The following is a 19,341-nucleotide window of genomic DNA, read 5'->3' as shown; positions in this document are numbered from 1 at the left end:
TTAATGTCCTGTGGCTCGGGTGACTGGCCTTCAGCAGCTACAATCATATGACTTCCAACAGTTTTCCCTCGGATCCCACTTGAGTTATATTTGGCCAGAGTTCTTTGATCCGCAGGTCAGTAAAATACTGCCTTGATGCCATGCACAGTCAAAATTTGCGCAGTGACTAAACCTGTGGTATTGGTACTCAGAATATTTTTTTGTTTTTTTAATTTTTTTTTTCTCTTACCCCCGCACTACCGCCTAACTGCGGTAGTGCTTATTTTTTCCCCAGCACCCATGGTGTGTGTGTGTGTGTGTGTGCAGGTGTGAGACACAGTGAGAGACACAAAGTACACAAATCTTTATTCAATTTCCACCACCAGGAAGATAGGAAAACACCTGAGTGGCCAGTGACAAGCAGTGCCCTTCACATCAAAGGGCAATGCTGTGTGATCAAAACAGTGAAGGGGAGGGCAGGGACTAAATCAAAATAGAGTTGGAGGGGGAACTCAGAAATTTTAAGTCCTCTTTGTGACAGGGATTTGTCTGTATCTGTAATCAGGGGTCGATAAGCCAAATCAATGACTTGTGGACATGTCTGTTTCATGTCTTTGAGCTGTATAATTGACAAGCAAGGAAACCAAAACTGACCAAAATGGCTTGGAAAGGGTAGACGCTAGGAATTTTTTTCCGTTAGGCGAGGAGACTAGGACCCGTGGACACAGCCTTAAAATTAGAGGGGGTCAATTCAAAACAGAAGTGCGGAGACGTTTCTTCAGCCAGAGAGTGATGGGCCTGTGGAATTCATTGCCGCAGAGTGCAGTGGAGGCCGGGACGCTAAATGTCTTCAAGGCAGAGATTGATATTCTTGATGTCTCGAGGAATTAAGGGCTACGGGGAGAATGCTGGTAAGTGGAGTTGAAATGCCCATCAGCCATGATTGAATGGCGGAGTGGACTCGATGGGCCGAATGGCCTTCCTTCCACTCCTATGTCTTATGGTCTTATGGACCAATGATGTTGCTCGGTGCCACTGTCCCTTTTTGAGAGCGCCAATCGAGAAGTGGTAGTTTGACAGTGAAACTGCAGGAGTGAAACCAAAAGTTAAAGTGAGTTACAAGCAATCGAGATGGCGGCCTGTCAATCCAGTTTATCCCTGACCGAGGACCTGACCTGCTCCATCTGCCTGTCCCTGTTTGTGGAGCCGGTGCGGCTGGGCTGTGACCACAATTTCTGCAAGTCCTGCATCCAGAGGTGCTGGGCAAACCAGGGGGAGGCGGCGTCCTGCCCAGAGTGTCGCGCTGTGGCCCCCAGCAGAGGCTACACCAGCAACAGGGTGTTGGCCAATCTCTGTGAGAAAGCCCGGCAGCTGGAGCTGAACCCGGCTCTGCAGCAGGAAGGGGGTCCCCGCTGTCTGGAACACGATGAGAAGCTGAAGCTGTTCTGTGAGGACGACCACGCTCTGATCTGTGTCATTTGTCGAGATTCCCCCGCACACTCAGGCCACAGCTTCCTGCCTGTCACTGATGCAGTGAGAAAGTACAAGGTAAGAGGGCGACAGAGAGAGAGAGAGAGACCCAGCGGTCTGATTGCAAACAGAGATCCGGGGATCCCGAGGCTTCAGGCAAGGCAACAAGTGGCTGCAGCCCTTCACTGCTGCAATCCCAGTCACAAACTGAAGGTCTCTCTCTACTGGGATTGCAGCAGTGAAGGGCTGCAGCCACTTGTTGCCTTGCCTGAAGCCTCGGGATCCCCGGATCTCTGTTTGCAATCAGACCGCTGGGTCTCTCTCTCTCTCAACCCGGCAATGGGGGTTTAGCTGAGAGCCCGTTCAAAAGCAGTGCCCACATTCGTCCCCAGAATTTGATTGCTCAGTGTGAGGGATACGGTCAGATGCTGTGGTTTGTGGGTGTCTGACTCTGGGCTGGGTCATTTTGATTGATGTCCTTTTGTTTACCTTTGATCACCAATTTTTCTACGGTGCAGCAAGAGGCCCTTCGGTCGCTTTCTTCTGCCTTCCCCGCCCCCAAAGAAGACCCCCTTGGTTATTGTGAATAAACATCTAGTGGCCCAATTCAATTACCCCTCCAACACTGGCTACTTTATGTCTCCCCTCCCATGTCCTTCTACCTTCAGTGAATGATTCTTCAGCACAGAGTTGCCAAAAGGCTCTCCAAACGTTCAGGGTAACCAAACTGGTTGGAAATGTTGGAGGACTGAAAATCTGTTTAATTGGAATATTTACGTTAAATCCTGTGATGGTATGGACAACACGGTTTCATTGGGAGGAGAAAGTGAGGTCTGCAGATGCTGGAGATCAGAGCTGAAAATGTGTTGCTGGAAAAGCGCAGCAGGTCAGGCAGCATCTGAGGAGCAGGAGAGTGCAGACTCACAGCAACGTGCTTGACTCTGAGCCATCCTCTGGGCACTGGAGGGTTGGCAGTAAATGCTGGCTTGGCCAGTGTTGCTCCCACTCCACACTCTGTGAATGAATAGTGAAAAATAAAAGGTGTTTTCATGTACCCTGAAGTCCCTCCTGGAGAATCATGGCTGAGTATGTTGTTCCTCCTTGTTTTTCTGGCCAAAACGCTTTGCTTTACTCTTCTCGACATTAAATTCCTTCTGCCCTTGCCCACGGTTTCCATTTTGTCTTCATCCTCCTGAAATTTGTGAGCACAACCCCTCAGAATTCACAATACCACCAAAGTTGTGAAATGGTTGCCTGTATGTCTAATGTTTTAACACAAGATAAACAGTAATCCTCGTGCTGACCCCGAGGGAAATGCACCGTAAACTGTACCAGGTCAAAAGCAGCCACTCCCCACAATGTTCTTGCACACCTTGTGCGCTGAAATGCAGAATACCTGGAGTTCTGCATTACTACAACTGTTTATGTTACCAATACAACATCATATTCTTACCAAGACTCTTAACAATTTTTATAGATGAGCCGTGGAAAGCATTCTATCTGTATGCATCGCAGCTTGGTATGACAACTGCTCTGCCCAGGGCCATAAGAATCTACAGAGTTGTGAACACAGCTCAGTCTATCACTTTCCACCATTGACTCTGCCTGTACTTCTAGGTGCCTTGGGAAGGCAGCCAACATCATCAAATGCCCCTCCCAGCCCGGTTGTAAGCTCTTCCAACCTCTTCCACTGGGCAGAAGATACAAACGCTTAAACACACGTACCAACAGATTTAAGAGCAGCTTCTTCCCCACTGATATTAGATTTCCAAATGGACCTCTCAAATTTGAAATTTAAATGCTGATCTTGCTGTATACGTTCCTTCTCTGCAGCCGTAACATTGTATTTGTCACTCTGTTCTATCATGGGATGATCTGCCTGAAAAACAAATCTTTTCACTGTACCTGAGTACATATGACAATAATAAATCAAATCAAATTATATTCCCATATGTGCCTCCAACTCTCCTTAGTTACCACATTCCATACATACACAAGAAACTGAATTTTGACCTGTCGGCATTTCCTCTTACTCTGCATATGTTACTAACTCTTTTCAAATTGCTCTCTGTCTCTCTTCCTATTCTTTTTGCCTCTTGTTTTTCCTCCCTACAGGTACTGCTTGATTTGCAAACCTGTGCTAAGTTAGTTCAAATCCTCCCAACAGCACAAGAAAATTGTCGCACAAAAACATTTAACCCAGTTCAAAGCCCTACTGGCCTGTGCAGTTCCCAGCATCCCCAAACTGATGAGAGTACAAATCCAAAACCTTCCATCTTCTCTCCAGCAATTTATTACGCTGCGATTTCAATATTCACGAGTATTACTATTGGCAGCAAACCGGGATTGCAATGGTTAAAGAGACTCTGTATTCACAACATGGGACATGGGTATTGCTGGCTGGCCAGCAGTTATGAGCCTTCCTTGACTGCCCCTTAAGAAGGTGATGGAGAACTGAGTTCTTGAAACACTGCATCCCACGTGCTGTCGGTAGACCCACAATGGCATTCCGGACGGAATTCCATGATTTGATCCAATGATTGAGGAGAAACAGTGATACATTTCCAATTGGGGATGACTTGAAGGGAAACTTACAGCTGGTGATATTTCCATGTATCTGCAACTTTCCAGATGGGAGTGGCTGTGGGTTTGGAAGGTACTGCCTGAGGATCATGACTGAATCTCTGCATCTTGTAGATAGTGTGCACCGCTGCTACTGAGCGTCAGTGGTAGAGAGAGTGGATGTTTGTGCATGTGGTGCCAATCAAATGAACTGCTTTGTCCTGGATGGTGTCAAGCTTCGTGGGTGTTGTTGGAGCTGCACCCATCCAAGCAAGTGGGGGGGGGGGGGGGGAATCCCATCACACCCCCTGCCTTGTGCCTTGTAGATGATGGATAGACTTCGGAGAGTCAGGAGGTGAGTTATTCGCTGCCGGTATTCCTAACCTCTGACCAGCTCTTGTAGCCATTCTATGGTGTATTTGAATATGACTGCTTCAGCATCTGAGGAGTCATGAATGGTGCTCAACATTGTGCAAGCATTCACCATCATCCCCACTTCTGACCTTATGATAGATGGGATGGCATTGATGAAGCAGCTAAAGATGGTTGGGTCTTGGACACTGTACCAAGAGACCCCTGTAGAGATGCTGTGGTACTGACATGGCTGACCTCCAACAACCACGACCATCTTCCGATGTGCCAGGTATGACTCCAATCAGCAGAGAGTTTGACCCCCGAACTCCCACTGATTTTAGTTTTGCAAGGGGCTTCGTGATGCCACACTTGGTCGATGTGGCCTTGATGCCAAAGGCTGTCCCTCCCCCCTCCCCTCTGGACTTCAGCTCTTTTGTCCATGTTTGAATCTAGTCTGTAGTGAGGCAGGAGCTGAGTGACCCCAGCAGAACCCAAACTTCTCACTGAGCAGGTTATTGCTGAGCAGCTGCTGCTTGAGTGTACTGTTGATGATCCCTTCCATCACTTCACCAATGATCGAGAGTAGACTGATAGAGTAATTGGTTGCATTGGATTTGTCCTGCCTTTTGTGTACAGGACATACCTGGGCAAGTTTCCACATTGTTGGGAAGATGAACAGTATTGTAAGTTGCTGGTTTCTCACCTAGTTGCCTAACACTTGTATTTAGGACCACATTCCTCTTTCAGCGATGTAGTGGCAATTAGCACAACCGCTGTTCATTCCCTTTCTCAGCCTTTGAGTACTCTGCCACTGCTCAGTGATATCCTTCACCTTGGCTCCAGTGAGGCAGCACTCCTGCCTGCAGCAAAAATGCCCATCTCTTCCCCCTAATGATTGAATTGCCCTGTCTCTGGTGTTTCTCCAGTCTTCTGCCTGCCAACTACCTCGGCCTCACCTCTACACGCTCTGACAGCCCAACCCACAGGAATCATCACTCTCACAAGTATTTCAGCTGCTTTGCCAGTTGGAATGAACTACACCCTTTACTATCCGCCTCCCCCTCTTTGCTTGCCTGGTGGTCACCCATTCTCACCCTTGCGGCACACCCTTAAGTTGGCAGAGTGGCCTCATCCAGAAGCATGCCGTCTTTCAGTCTTGACAAGAGGATGTGGGTTCAAATCCCACCAGGGCAGCTGCTAAATACAAATCTGAAATTCAAAGCTGGCCTGTGCAGTTCCCAGCATCCCCAAACTGATTATAGTACAAATCCACAACCTTCCAGCTTCTCTCCAGCAATACATTACCCTGCGATTTCAATATTCACGAGTATTATTAATGGCAACAAACTGTGATTGCAATGTCTGAAGAGACTTTTTACAACTGAGCATCTGATTCACTGATGCCCTTTACAGAAGAAAGTCTGCTGTTTTTACGTGGTCTGTGATTCTATATCCACAGTAACATGGGCGTCTCTTCAAAACGCTCAGTGATTACGGCCGAAGAGGCCACACTGCTGTTTCCACGCTCCAATCAAAAGAGAGACCAACTCGCATCAACCAAGTCATAGGGAATGATAATTACAAACCTAAGCCCTTGTAAAATCTTCCTTGCTCTTGGTGGTGTCGTGGACAGCGAAGAAGGTTACCTCCGAGTACAAAGGGATCTTGATCAGATGAACCAATGGGCTGAGGAGTGGCAAATGGAGATTTATTTGGATAAATGCGAGGTGCTGCATTTTGGGAAAGCAAATCTTAGCAGGATTTATACACTTAATGGTAAGGTCCAAGGGAGTGTTGCTGGACAAAGAGACCTTGGAGTGCTCCTTGACAGGATAGTGAAGAAGGTGTTTGGTATGCTTCCCTTTATTGGTCAGTGTATTGAGTACAGGAGTTGGGAGGTCATGTTGCAGCTGTACAGGGCATTGGTTAGGCCACTTTTGGAATATTGCATGCAATTCTGGTCTCCTTCCTATCGGAAGGATGTTGTGAAACTTGAAAGAGTTCAGAAAAGATTTACAAGGATGTTACCAGGGTTGGAGGATTTGAGCTATAGGCAGAGGCTGAACAGGCTGGGGCTATTTTCCCTGGAGCGTTAGAGGCTGAGGGGTAACCTTATAAAAGTTTATAAAAGCATGATGGGGATAGATAGGGTAAATAGGCAAAGTCTTTTCCCTGGGGTGGAGGAAGTCCAGACTGGAGGGCATAGTTTAGGGTGAGAAGGAAAAGATATAAAAGTGAACTAAGCGACAACTCGTTCACGCAGAGGGTGGTACGTGTATGGAATGAGCTGCCAGAGGAAGTGGTGGAGGCTGGTACAATTACAGCATTTAAAAGGCATCTGGATGGGTGTATCAGGAAGAAGGGTTTAGAGGGGTATGGGTCAAGAGTGTGGTGCTGGAAAAGCACAGCAGGTCAGGCAGCATCCAACAAGCAGGAGAATTGCCATTTTGGTGTGAAGGGCTCTTGGCTGAAACATCGATTTTCCTGCTCTTCAGATGCTGCCTGACCTGCTGTGCTTTTTCAGCAGCACACTCGCGACTCTGATCTCCACCATCTGCAGTCCTTGTTTTATCCTTCGAGGGATATGAGCCAAGTGCTGGCAAATGGGACGAGGTTCAGGTTAGGACATCTGGTCAGCATAGATGAGTTGGACCGAAGGGTCTGTTTCTGTGCTGTACATCTCCATGACTCTGAAACAGCTGGAGGTTTGTGCCAACATTTGGAGAGCTGTCCCACAGACTAGTCGAGCAATGGCCTGACACAGTAATCCCAATGGATCGTACCTATCAGGCAATGTTCCGATGCTGCCATCATCAGCCTGAAGTAAATCCTGTTGCAATGATAGGACAGACCCAGCAGAGGTGAAGACACAGTCAGCAGGGAGTTGCCCTGGGAGTCCTCCCTATGTCTACTTTGTCTAGAACATAGAACAGTACAGCACAAGGAAATGTCCTTCAGCCCACAGTGTGTGCTGAACATGACACCAAATCAATCTAATCCCTTCAGCCTGCCCTTGCTCCACACCTCCCCATTCCTTGCATATTCATGTGCTTATCCAAACTTTTCTTAAATACCCCTGTCGTGTCTGCCTCCATCACTGCCCCTCATTTACCTCAATTAGATCTCCTCTCATTCTTCTAAAGTCCAGAGAGTAGGCCTGGACGGACATGTGGTAAGTAACGTCTAGGCCACAGTCGTTCCAGGCAGTGACTATGTCTCAACAGAGAAGGTAACCATCTCCCTTTGATGCTCAATGGCATTACGACACTACGAACATCCGCGTGATTGGAGTAAACAGAGAAATATTGTGGTCAGGGGATAGGAATACCACAGCAAGCAACTCATCTCGTGTCTTCCCATTGTATGTGCACCATCTACAAGTACCAAGGCAAAGGAGTGATGGAATACTGGTGATTCGGGGGTGCCCGTGTTGGACTAGGGTGTACAAAGTTAAAAATCACACAACACCAGGTTATAGTCCAACAGGTTTAATTGGAAGCACACTAGCTTTCGGAGCGACACTCCTTCATCAGGTGATTGTGGAGGGCTCGATCGTAACACAGAATTTATAGCAAACATTTGCAGTGTGATGTAACTGAAATTATACATTGAAAAATACTTTGTTTGTCTGCTGAGTCTTTCATCTGTTTGAATACCATGATAGTTGCACTTCTTTCATGTGTAAATCACAAACCCTTTTTTAAAAAAAGTTGCATTCTCAGTTTAACTGTAACATGGTGATAGCTAGACAATATGTTGAAGGTGTTAGCCCCCTGTATTCTCTGTCTGTGCCATGATGTTTAGATTGATTCTAATCTAAAAAGTGAGATAACAGAGTTTTACATGGATTCATGCAGTTTTTGAGCAAAGTACAATGTAACTCTGCAAATACAAATTCAACCCACAAAGTGTGTGTGTGTGTGTGTGTGTGTGTGTGTGTGTGTGTGTGTGTGTGTGTGTGTGTCTGTCTGTCTGTCTGTCTGTCTGTCTGTCTGTCTGCCTGCCTGCCTGCATTGGGGGTTCTGAGTGTGAGAGAGAGAGAATGTGTGTGTACTGAGTGAAGAGTGTCTTATGTCTGTGAGGGTGTGTGTGTCTGGGGTGGAGGGGTTGTGAAAGTCTGTGAGAGAGACTGTATATGTGTGTGTGTGAGTGTAAAGTGGTCTAAGTCAGTGAGGGGGTGCATGTGTGAGTGTGGGAGTGTGTGTGTGTGTGTCTGGGGTGGGGTGTTGTGAGTGTCTGTAATAGAGAACGTATATGTGTGTGCATGAGTGTAGAGTGGTCTAAATCTCTGAGGGGATGCATGTGTGAGTGTGTGTGTCTGTAAGGGTGTGTGTGAGTATCCGTGTGTATGTGTATGTATAGCAGTGTGTGTGTGTGTATGTGTGTAGGAGTATCTGTGTGTGTGTGTGTGTGTATACAGTGCAATGGTGGTCACCTGTAATGTGACATGAACCCAAGGTCCCATTTGAGGCCCTCCCTATGGGTACCGAACTTAGCCATCAGCCTCTGCTCAGCCACTTTTCTCTGCTGCCTGTCCCGATGTCCACCTTGGAGGATGGTCACCCGAAGGTCCGAGGCTGAATTACCTGGCCCATTGAAGTGTTCCCCAACTGGGAGGGAACCCTCCTGTCTGTTGATTGTTGTGTGGTGCCCATTCACCCGTTGTCGTAGCCTTTGCTCGGTTTCCTCAATGTACCAAGCCTCCGGACATCCTTGCCTGCAACATATAAGATAGACACCGTTTGCTGAGTCACATGAGTACCTGCCATGTATACAGTGGGAGGTGTACCCACATGTAATGGTGGTATCCATGTCCACACTCTGACACGTCTTGCTGCGCCTCTCATGACAGGGTTGTATGGAGTTGTCCTGAGAGCTGGGCAGCTTGCTACAGAACAACGATCTGTTTGAGGTTTGGCGGTTGTTTAAAGGCAAGTAGTGGAGCTGTGGGGAAGGTCTTGGTGTGGTGCTCATCCTCATTGATATGTGTTGCAGGTCACAAAGAACATGGCGTAATTTTTCAGCTCCTGGGAAATACTGAACAACGAAGTGTACCCTGTCGGTTGCAGCAGTGTCCATGTCCTGAGGAAGTCATTACGGTTCCTTGCTGTGGCACGTCGGAACTGGCGGTCGATGAGTTGAGCATCGTACCCCGTTCTTGTGAGGGCATCCCTGAGTACTTCCGGATGTCCGTCACGTTCCTCGTCATCTGAGCAGATCCAGTGTATGCGTAGGGCTTGTCCATAGGGAATGACTGTTTTAATATGTTTTGGGTGGAAGCTGGAGAAGTGTAGCATTGTGAGGTTGTCTGTGGGTTTGTGGTAGAGTGTGGTGCTGAGGTGCCCATCCTTGATGGAGATGCATGTGTCCATGAATGAGACAGGTAGTTGAGAGTAGTCCATGGTGAGTTTGATGGTGGGATGAAACGTGTTAATGTCACTGTGTAGTTTTATCAATGACTCCTTGGCATGGGTCCAGAGGAAGAAAATGTTGTCAATGTACCTGGTGTACAATGTTGTTGGAGATCCTGCGTCGAGAAGAAGTCTTGTTCGAAACTGTACATAAAAGTGTTGGCATTTGGGGTGCAAATTTGGTGCCCATGGCTGTTCCGTGTGTCTAGATGAAGAACTGGTTGTCAAAGGTGAAGACGTTGCGATCGAGGATAAAGTGGATGAGTTGTAGGATGGTGTTTGGAGATTGGCAGTTGTTGGTGTTGAGTACTGAAGCTGTTGCAGTAATGTATACTATTTACAAAATTTAACCAAAGACCCTTAGACAACACCTTCCAAACCCATGACCACTTCCATCGAGAAGGACAAAGGCAGCAGATACACGGGAACAACACCACCTTCAAGTTCTCCTCCAAGCCACTCACCATCCTGACTTGGAAATGTATCGGCGTTCCTTCACTGTCACTGGGTCAGAATCCTGGAATTCCCTCTCTAAGGGCATTGTGGGTCACCCCACAGCAGGTGGACTGCAGCGGTTCAAGATGGCAGCTCACCACTAGCTTCTGAAGGGCAATTAGGGGTGGGTAATAAATGGTGGCCCCAGCCAGCGATGCCCACATCCCGCAACATGAAGACATCATAAAAAAGCCAGGCAGCAACTGTGGAATTTTACCAGCACTTTCTTCATTATCAGCTGTCCACCATCTGCAGTGTTATGCTGACCCAGTGAAAGCCCTTCATCAGGCTTCTCATTCTCTGCTACCTCTTCCCAAATTATAAAAGCTAGTGTCTCCTTGCGCCTGACTGGGTTGTGGTATAAAAGTAGAGATTACAATAGTTGATGGTGAGATCTGATTTCATTCCAGAATGAACTGAAAGAGCTCTTGAGTTCCGAGGACGACGACGTGAAAATGATAAGCGAATTAAAACGAAACCAGGCGAAGGAGATTTCAAAACTGGATGTGAGTATTACTTCAGCTCCCTTTAAGCACAGCAATCCGTGAACAACCCACCGTTTAAACCATTCTCTCACTGTCTTAGCAATTCACAGCATCCCTGGAGAAAGACATCACTGCAAAGTTTGCCAAGATTCACCAATATCTCAAAGACAAGGAGAAGCATTCAATTAATCAGCTGAGGAGACGAAAGGAGGAAGATCAGCGACGATTGGAAGAGAATATGAAACAACTAGAAGAAGTTGCTGCACTTTTTGAAACTCTTATGAGCTTTGTTGAGGACAATGAGCAGAATACTGGCATCTCCTTTCTCAAGGTGATTTATTTTTTATATATACAGCCCAATCTCCAAGCTTTTAGTCCAGTGTGCTATTTTACAACCCCATCACAACATTTGAGAAAGAGGGGTTAGTCAGGACTGGGCTTGATGTGCGGGGGTGGGGGAGATGTTCCACACTGTTGGTGCCTCATTTTAGTCACAGTGCAGCTGGAACCTGAGTAAAGGTGAATTACTGAGCCTCTTGCAGGTCCCCGATGTGTTTTCAATGTTCGTAAAGGACTGAGGGGCTGAAGGTAAGCACTGACACTGAGAAACCAGCCAACATCTTCAAACACGTACATGTTGTGTTGGCTTCTCCCAGTTTGACAGCAATATATAGTCATTGATCCCTACAGTACGGAAACAGGCCCTTCAGCCCAACGCTCACCCTCCAAAGATTAAGCCACGCAGACCCATTCTCCTATCCTATTGCTCTCCATTTCCCCTGCACTGGGCAACACAGTAGCTCAGTGGTTAGCATTGCTGCCTCATGGCACCAGGGATCTGGGTTCGATTCCAGCCCCGGGCAACTGTCTGTGTGGAGTTTGCACATTTTCCCCGTGTCTGCGTGGGTTTCCTCCGGGTGCTCCAGTTTCCTCCCACAGTCCAAACATGCGCAGGTTAGGTGAATTGGCCATGCTAAATTGTCCATAGTGTTCAAGGGTGTGTAGGTTAGATGCATTAGTCGGGGGTAAATGTGGAGGAGTGGGTCTGGGTGAGTTGCTCTTCGAGGGTCAGTATGAAGTTGTTGGGCTGAAGGGCCTGTTTCCATAGAAGGGATTCTATGACTAATGCACCTAACTTACAGATTGGGTTTGGAGGGATATGGGCCGGGTGCTGGCAGGTGGGACTGGTTTGGGTTGGGATATCTGGTCGGCATGGACAGGTTGGACTGAAGGGTCTGTTTCCATGCTGTACATCTCTATGACATCCCTGAACACTATGGACAATTTAACATGGCCAGTTCACCTACCCTGGACCGTGGCAGGAAACTGGAGCACCTGAAGGAAACCCACACAGACACAGGGAGAACGTGCAAAATCCACATAGATGGTCGGCCGAGGCTGGAATCGAACCGGGGTCCCTGGTGCTGTGAGGCAGCAGTGCTAACCACTGAGCCACCGTGCCGCCCTTGAGTGAGGGAGCCCCGTGAGTGTTAACCCTGGCAGCAGAAATGGGTTTGGATTCACGGGACTAACGTCAGAGAGCAGTGATATGTCGGAAAGGATCGATAAATTCTCAATATAAACATAAAGAAGTACAGATACTGTGAATCAGAAACAGAAACAGAAAATGCTGGTGAAGCTCAGCAGCTCTGGCAGTGTCTGTGGAGAGAGATCAGAGTTAACATTTCAGGCCAGGTGACCCTTCCTGAGAAGTCAGTAAATTCTCAATGTGTTCAGTAGCGGAGGAAAACCTGTCAAGTGCCCACAGAGTTGGGGCAGGAGATGGAGTGACTATCACATCATTGAATCTAGTCAGTGAAGATTCCACCCAAATCCCTTCGTATTTTTCAGGAATTACTGGGTAATCATTAAGAAAACAAAATACAGTTGAAACATCATTGTCTATTTGTTAAAATGCTTCTAATTCTCTCTCCTGCAGAAATTGGAAAGATTGAAAGAAAAGTGAGTATCAAATGCAAACCCATATACAGGTTTCTACGTTGATCACAGTTTGTGCCCAGTAACGTGTGGTTAAATTAATCCCATTTGAACAGATTTGAGGACGAAGTGAAGGAATTGGAAATTTTCCAGCACAACGATGAGATGGAGACGGTGGAGTTTGAGAGAGAGAAGTACACAGGGTTTCAAAGTCCCTTACTGTGTGCAGTGTGGAAGGAAATGAAACCAATCATTGCTCCAGGTAAGAAGCTGCAAGCAGGAAGAGAGGGGTTGAAACGAATGAGACGGGGTGAGGTGAGGGGAGATATGGTCAAGCAAAGAGGGGGGCAGGAATGTGATGTAGCACGGCAGCAACTTGAGGAATGATTGCAAAGTGTGGCGGAACGGGTCAGACTGTAGCCATGTTAAAAACAAAGGCATCAGCAGGTGAGGCCAGAAGTTATTGAAAAGAGAAGGAAATGGGTTTAAGACCCTGTACCTGAATGTACGCAGCATTCATAACAAAAAGGATGAACTGTTACCATTGATGGAGATGAATATGTATGACCCGATATGCATTACAGTGACATGGTTGACTGTATAAACAGGGAAAGAGAGGAGGCCACTTGGCCCCTTGACCCAGCTCTTTCTTCCAATAAGATCAGATTTTAACCTCAGCTCCACACTCCTGCATGTCTCTGATAATCTCGCATCCCCTTGGGAATCAAAAATCTACCTACTTGTACCTTGGAAATGTTTAACGATTCTGCATCCATTGTCCTTTGTGGAGGGGAATTCCAAAGACTGTATCCTTTGAGGACGGAAATGATCTGTACTCATCCCTGCCTTAAATAGGCGACCCGTTGTGATCCTTAGTTCTAGATTCTACCACAAGAGAAACAGACCCTTCGGTCCAACTCATCCGTGCTGACCAGATATCCAAAATTAATCTAATCCAATTTGCCAGCATTTGGCCCATATCCCTCCAAGCCCTTCCTATTCACATACCCATCCAAAAGCCTTTTAAATGTTGCAATTGTCAGGCCTCCACCACATCCTCTGGCAGCTCATTCCACACACTACCCTGTCCATGAAAAGGCTGCCCCTTCGGTCTCTTTTAGGTGACTGACTGTGTGGAGTTTGCACGTTCTCCCCGTGTCTGCGTGGGTTTCCTCTGGGTGCTCCGGTTTCCTCCCACAGTCCAAAGATGTGCGGGTCAGGTGAATTGGCCATGCTAAATTGCCTGTAGTGTTAGGTAAGGGGTAAATGTAGGGGTATGGGTGGGTTGTGCTTCGGCGGGTCGGTGTGGACTTGTTGGGCCGAAGGACCTGTTTCCACACTGTAAGTAATCTAATCTAATCTAAATCTCACCTTAAAGCTACGCTCTCTAGCTTTGGACTCCCCTATGCTGGGGAAAAGACCTTGGCTTTACACCCTATCCATGACCCTCACAATTTTATAAACTTCTACAAGAGGAATCGGTCTGGTAAACCTTCACCGCACTCCATCCATAACCAGAACATCTCTCCTCAGGTAAGGAGACCAAACCTGCACACAGTATTCCAGGTGTGGTCTCACCAGTGCCCTGTTTAATTGCAGAAAGATATCCCTGCTCCTGTACTCAGATCCTCTCACTCTGAAGGCCAACATACTATATGCCTTCCTGACTCCCTGTTGCTCCTGCATGCGTACATTAAGTGACTGGTGTATGAGGACACTCAGGCCTCCCTTAATTTATAACCATTCAGCTAATAATCCATCTTCCCATTTCACAAAATGGATAACCTCACATTTATCCAACTTCATATTGCATCAGCAATGTGTTTGCTCACTCACCCGACCTGTCTAATTCACGGTTCGGCATCTCCGCATCCTTCTCGCAGCCTTGTGCCACCTGCAAATCTGGGGCTAAAACATTTAGTTTGCTCCTCTAAATCGTTAATTTATATTGTGAATAGCTAGAGCCCTGACACTGATCCCTGCTGTATCCCACAATTCATGCCTGCCATTCGGAAAAAGACCTGTCTCTTTCTATATGAAAACTGAAAGAACTGTGGACGCTGGAAATCAGAAACAAAAACAGAAACTGCTGGAAAAGCCGAGGAAGCCTCACTCGACCTGAAATGTTAACTCTACACAGATGCTGCCAGACCTGCTGAGCTTTTCCAGCAATCTCTGTTTTTGTTCCTGTTTATTTCTACTCTCTGTTGCCTCTTCATTTCAATACACTACCCCAGTCCCATGCACTTCAATTTTAGGAAGGAAGGAAGATGTGTTGGGCATTTTGAAAAACTTGAGGATTGACAAGTCCCCCGGGCCTGATGGGATATATCCTAGGATTATGTGGGAAGCAAGAGAGGAAATTGCAGAACCGTTGGCAATGATCTTTTTGTCTTCACTGTCAATGGGGGTGGTACCAGGGGACTGGAGAGTGGCGAATGTTGTGCCCCTGTTCAAAAAAGGGAATAGGGATAACCCCGGGAATTACAGGGCAGTTAGTCTTACTTCAGTGGTAGGCAAAGTAATGGAAAGGGTACTGAGGGATAGGATTTATGAGTATCTGGAAAGACACTGCTTGATTAGGGACAGCCAGCACGGATTTGTGAAGGGTAGGTCTTGCCTTACAAGTCTTATTGAATTCTTTGAGGAGGTGACCAAGCATGTGGATGAGGGTAGGGCAGTGGATGTAGTGTACATGGATTTTAGTAAGGCATTTGATAAGGTTCCCCATGGTAGACTTATGCGGAAAGTCAGGAGGCACGGGATAGTGGGAAATTTGGCCAGTTGGATAGAGAACTGGCTAACCGGTCGAAGTCAGAGAGTGGTGGTAGATGGTAAATATTCAGCCTGGAGCCCAGTTACAAGTGGAGTTCCGCAGGGATCAGTTCTGGGTCCTCTGCTGTTTGTAATTTTTATTAATGACTTGGAAGAGGGAGTCGAAGGGTGGGTCAGTAAATTTGCAGACTATACGAAGATTGGTGGAGTTGTGGATAGTGAGGAGGGCTGTTGTCGGCTGCAAAGGGACTTAGATATGATGCAGAGCTGGGCTGAGGAATGGCAGATGGAGTTCAACCCTGCCAAGTGTGAGGTTGTTCACTTTGGAAGGACAAATAAGAATGCGGAATACAGGGTTAACGATAGGGTTCTTAGTAAGGTGGAGGAGCAGAGGGATCTTGGGGTCTATGTTCATAGATCTTTGAAAGTTGCCACTCAGGTGGATAGAGCTTGTAAGAAGGTCTATGGTGTATTAGCGTTCATTAGCAGAGGGATTGAATTCAAGAGTCGTGAGGTGATGTTGCAGCTGTATAGGACCTTGGGGTAAGGCCATATTTGGAGTACTGTGTGCAGTTCTGGTCACCTCATTTTAGGAAAAATGTGGAAGCTTTGGAGAGGGTGCAGAGGAGATTTACCAGGATGTTGCCTGGAATGGAGAATAGGTCGTACAAGGATAGGTTGAGAGTGCTAGGCCTTTTCTCATTGGAACGGCGAAGGATGAGGGATGACTTGATAGAGGTTTATAAGATGATCAGGGGAATAGATAGAGTAGACAGTCAGAGACTTATTCCCCGGGTACAACAGAGTGTTAGAAGGGGACATAAATTTAAGGTGAAGGGTGGAAGGTATAGGGGGGATGTCAGGGGTAGGTTCTTTACCCAGAGAGTGGTGGGGGCATGGAATGCACTGCCTGTGGGAGTGGCAGAGTCAGAATAATTGGTAATTGGATGGTACATGGATAGGTGCTTAAGCTAGGACAAATGTACGGCACAACATCATGGGCCGAAGGGCCTGTTCTGTGCTGTATTGTTCTATATTCTATGTTCTGTTCCCTCTTCATTTCAATACACTACCCCAATCCCATGCACTTCAATTTTCTACACTAGTCTCATACGTGGGACCTTACCAAAAGCCTTTCAAAAGTCCAAATAAACCACATCCACTGGCTCCTCCTCATCAACTCTATGAGGTGTGTCCTTGAAGAACTCCAGTAGATTTGTCAAACATGATTTCACTTTTGTAAATCCATGCTGACTCTGTTCAATTCTGCTGCTATTTGCTGAATAAAACTTAACATCATGTGTTTTAATTTCCCCTAGATGCTATCTTCCTGACCCTGGACTCAAACACAGCACATCCAGGCCTCATTCTGTCTGAAGACCGAACCAGTGTGAGATATGGTGCCAGACAATTACAGCTTCCTAATAATCCGGAGAGGTTCGACACGGCTCCTTATGTCCTGGGATTGCAGGGATTCACTTCCGGGAAACATTACTGGGAAGTGGAGGTCGAGGACAAGACTGAGTGGGATGTGGGTGTGGTCAGAAAGTCAGCCAGTCGGAAGGGAAAGATAACACTAGATCCTAAAACTGGATACTGGATTGTGTTGCTGAAAAATGGGAATGAATACAGAGCCAGTCAAAGTCCATTAGTCCCCCTGAGTCCGAGTGTGAAACCCAGAACCATCGGAGTTTACCTGGACTATGAGGGAGGGCTGGTGAGCTTTTACAATGCTGATGACATGTCTGTACTCTACACGTTCACTGACACATTCACCGAGGAACTCTTTCCTTTATTCTCTCCTGGAGTGTGCAAGGCAGGTACAAACGTTGCCCCTCTTAAACTCCATCGTTTCGGACCATAGATCCCTAAATTCTTGTCAGAGCAAGAAGGGATAGAGTGCTGACATTGACCCCCAATAAGGTGAGAGAAGGGTAAAATGGCCATTTTATGAAATGTGATCTGTGGAGTGAAGTAGAGAGTAGCTAAGTGTAGCTCAGCAACAAGAGCTTCCCCAGCACTGCCTATGAGCCATGGAAGCAGGAATTAAAGCCTTGTCTCAAATCCTCCTTCCCCTTCAAGCAAGATGCTGTGGCTAAATCACAACAAGTTAGCTTTAGTTTGGCTACTTATGAAGAAATATCACAGATGGTTAAGTACAAAATGAATGATTTAAACATTATTGCATGTAGCAGCCAAAAAAGACCCCTCAGGGAGGCAAGTTAAGCTTCACAGCTCAACAGGGATATTATCAAAACTGAGATGAGGAGGAGTTTCTTCTCTCAAGAGGGTTGTGAGTCTTTGCACCTCCTTCCCACAGAAAGCTGTGGGGGTAGAGTCCTTGTGTATATTCAAGACTGAGACAGCTAAATTCTTGATCAGCAAGGGAATCAAAGGTTTATAGCGTAAAGGCAGGAAAGTAGATGTTCGGAATGTCAGACAGGTATGGAAACCACTTTGAGGATCCTGACCACACTGTCCTCTGAGGTAACCGTTTTTTAGCAGAGTTGTTTTCTAACTTAAGTTGTTTACAATAATTCTTTTGCCAACCTTGCTGCTGTGTCCTCTCACCCACTCTCTCTATATGGGAGCTGTGTCAGAACCGCACCACTAGTTATCTGCTACTAACTTCTGCTAACAGTATGCTACGTCACAGCCTAATGTTGTTAGACCACCTAATGTTGTTAGACATGCATTGTTCTGTAACTAACAGTAGGGTCATTTGTAATCCTATATAACCTGTGAGACCCTGCAGCTTGGCGGAGAGATCGTGGTGTTGAGTGGTCACTGCTCTCTTCCCGTGACATCATGAATAAACGCGTCAATTACTCAAGGCCTGCACATGAGATTTAATCAGCGAGAAACAGAAAACTGCTACAACAATAGGCTATCATCTATTGAAGCAAGCTCAAGGGGCTGAATGGCCTCCTCCTGTTCTAATTTCTCATGGTCGGAAGGTCTTGCAAAGAGGTGGTATTTTCCGATGTTTTCGTGCTGTGGATTATCTAAGTCTCTAAAGCATGCAGGAACCCAGGTTTCACTACTGCCCATTTAACAATGACTTCAGTCTCAGGTTTGAGATGTTGGTTGCTGATGTTTTTAACGAGAGCATGGCCTCTGAACTGTGCCTCCCTGTCAATGCTTCCAACTGATGGCTTTTTTGAAAGGCCATTTAGGGGTGTTATTACACACCTCTGGAGCAAGTGGACTGGTCTTCTGCTTCACAAGCGCCCTCCCTTTGGAGTGCTCTTTTGAAGTATTATAACTATAGGCAGGACAGACTGCAGCAATGTAAGGACCTGATTACCCTAGCTGATATCCCAGCATCGCTACTACGCAATCTGAGCCATTAATGTTCGAATCATAGAATCCCTTCAGCACGGAAGCAGGCCATTTGGCCCATCAAGTCCACACCGATCCTCTGAGGAGCATCCCACCCTTACCCAACCCCTCTGTAAGCCTGCATTTCCCATGTCCGATCCACCTAACCTGCACATCCCTAAGCACTATGAGGCAACTTAGCATGGCCATTCTCATAACTGAACTTATTGCATCTCATACTAATAAAGCTGCTCCACCATCTTTTCATCCTTGCCTATCCTTGTCAAAACTGAAAATGTGTTGCTGGAAAAGCGCAGCAGGTCAGGAAGCATCCAAGGAGCAGGAGAATCGATGTTTCAGGCATGAGCCCTTCTTCAGGATTCCTGAAGGAGGTCTTATGCCCGAAACGTCGATTCTCCTGCTTCTTGGATGCTGCCTGACCTGCTGCGCTTTTCCAGCAATGCATTTTCAGCCCTGACCTCCAGCATCTGCAGTCCTCACTTTATCCTTTCAAAATGTCATATATGTAGTTCACAACTTTGTATAAATAT

General features: G+C 46.8%; 1 protein-coding gene across 1 annotated transcript; it reads left to right on the top strand.

Annotated features, from left to right (window-relative positions):
- The first annotated feature begins 1,056 nt into the window (after positions 1-1,056).
- LOC132832473 (zinc-binding protein A33-like) lies at positions 1,057-19,077 on the top strand. The gene is made up of 6 exons (XM_060850508.1): positions 1,057-1,527; positions 10,682-10,777; positions 10,857-11,087; positions 12,696-12,718; positions 12,811-12,956; positions 16,789-19,077. The coding sequence occupies exons 1-6, from the start codon at positions 1,111-1,113 to the stop codon at positions 17,331-17,333; spliced, it is 1,458 nt and encodes a 485-aa protein (XP_060706491.1). The 5' UTR covers positions 1,057-1,110; the 3' UTR covers positions 17,334-19,077.
- Positions 19,078-19,341: the final 264 nt, after the last annotated feature.

Source organism: Hemiscyllium ocellatum, chromosome 35 (assembly GCF_020745735.1).
Source record: "Hemiscyllium ocellatum isolate sHemOce1 chromosome 35, sHemOce1.pat.X.cur, whole genome shotgun sequence".
In the NCBI taxonomy this organism is placed as follows: Eukaryota; Metazoa; Chordata; class Chondrichthyes; order Orectolobiformes; family Hemiscylliidae; genus Hemiscyllium; species Hemiscyllium ocellatum.
The sequence above is the reverse complement of the archived record's forward strand: the minus strand, read 5'-3'. Positions and strand labels throughout refer to the sequence as shown.

Coding starts and splice junctions, on each gene's coding strand:
- LOC132832473 (XM_060850508.1), top strand. CDS start 1,111: ATGGCGGCCTGTCAATCCAGTTTATCCCTGACCGAGGACCTGACCTGC. Junction 1,528..10,681: donor ATGCAGTGAGAAAGTACAAG/GTAAGAGGGCGA, acceptor ATTTCATTCCAG/AATGAACTGAAAGAGCTCTT. Junction 12,719..12,810: donor TTGGAAAGATTGAAAGAAAA/GTGAGTATCAAA, acceptor CCATTTGAACAG/ATTTGAGGACGAAGTGAAGG.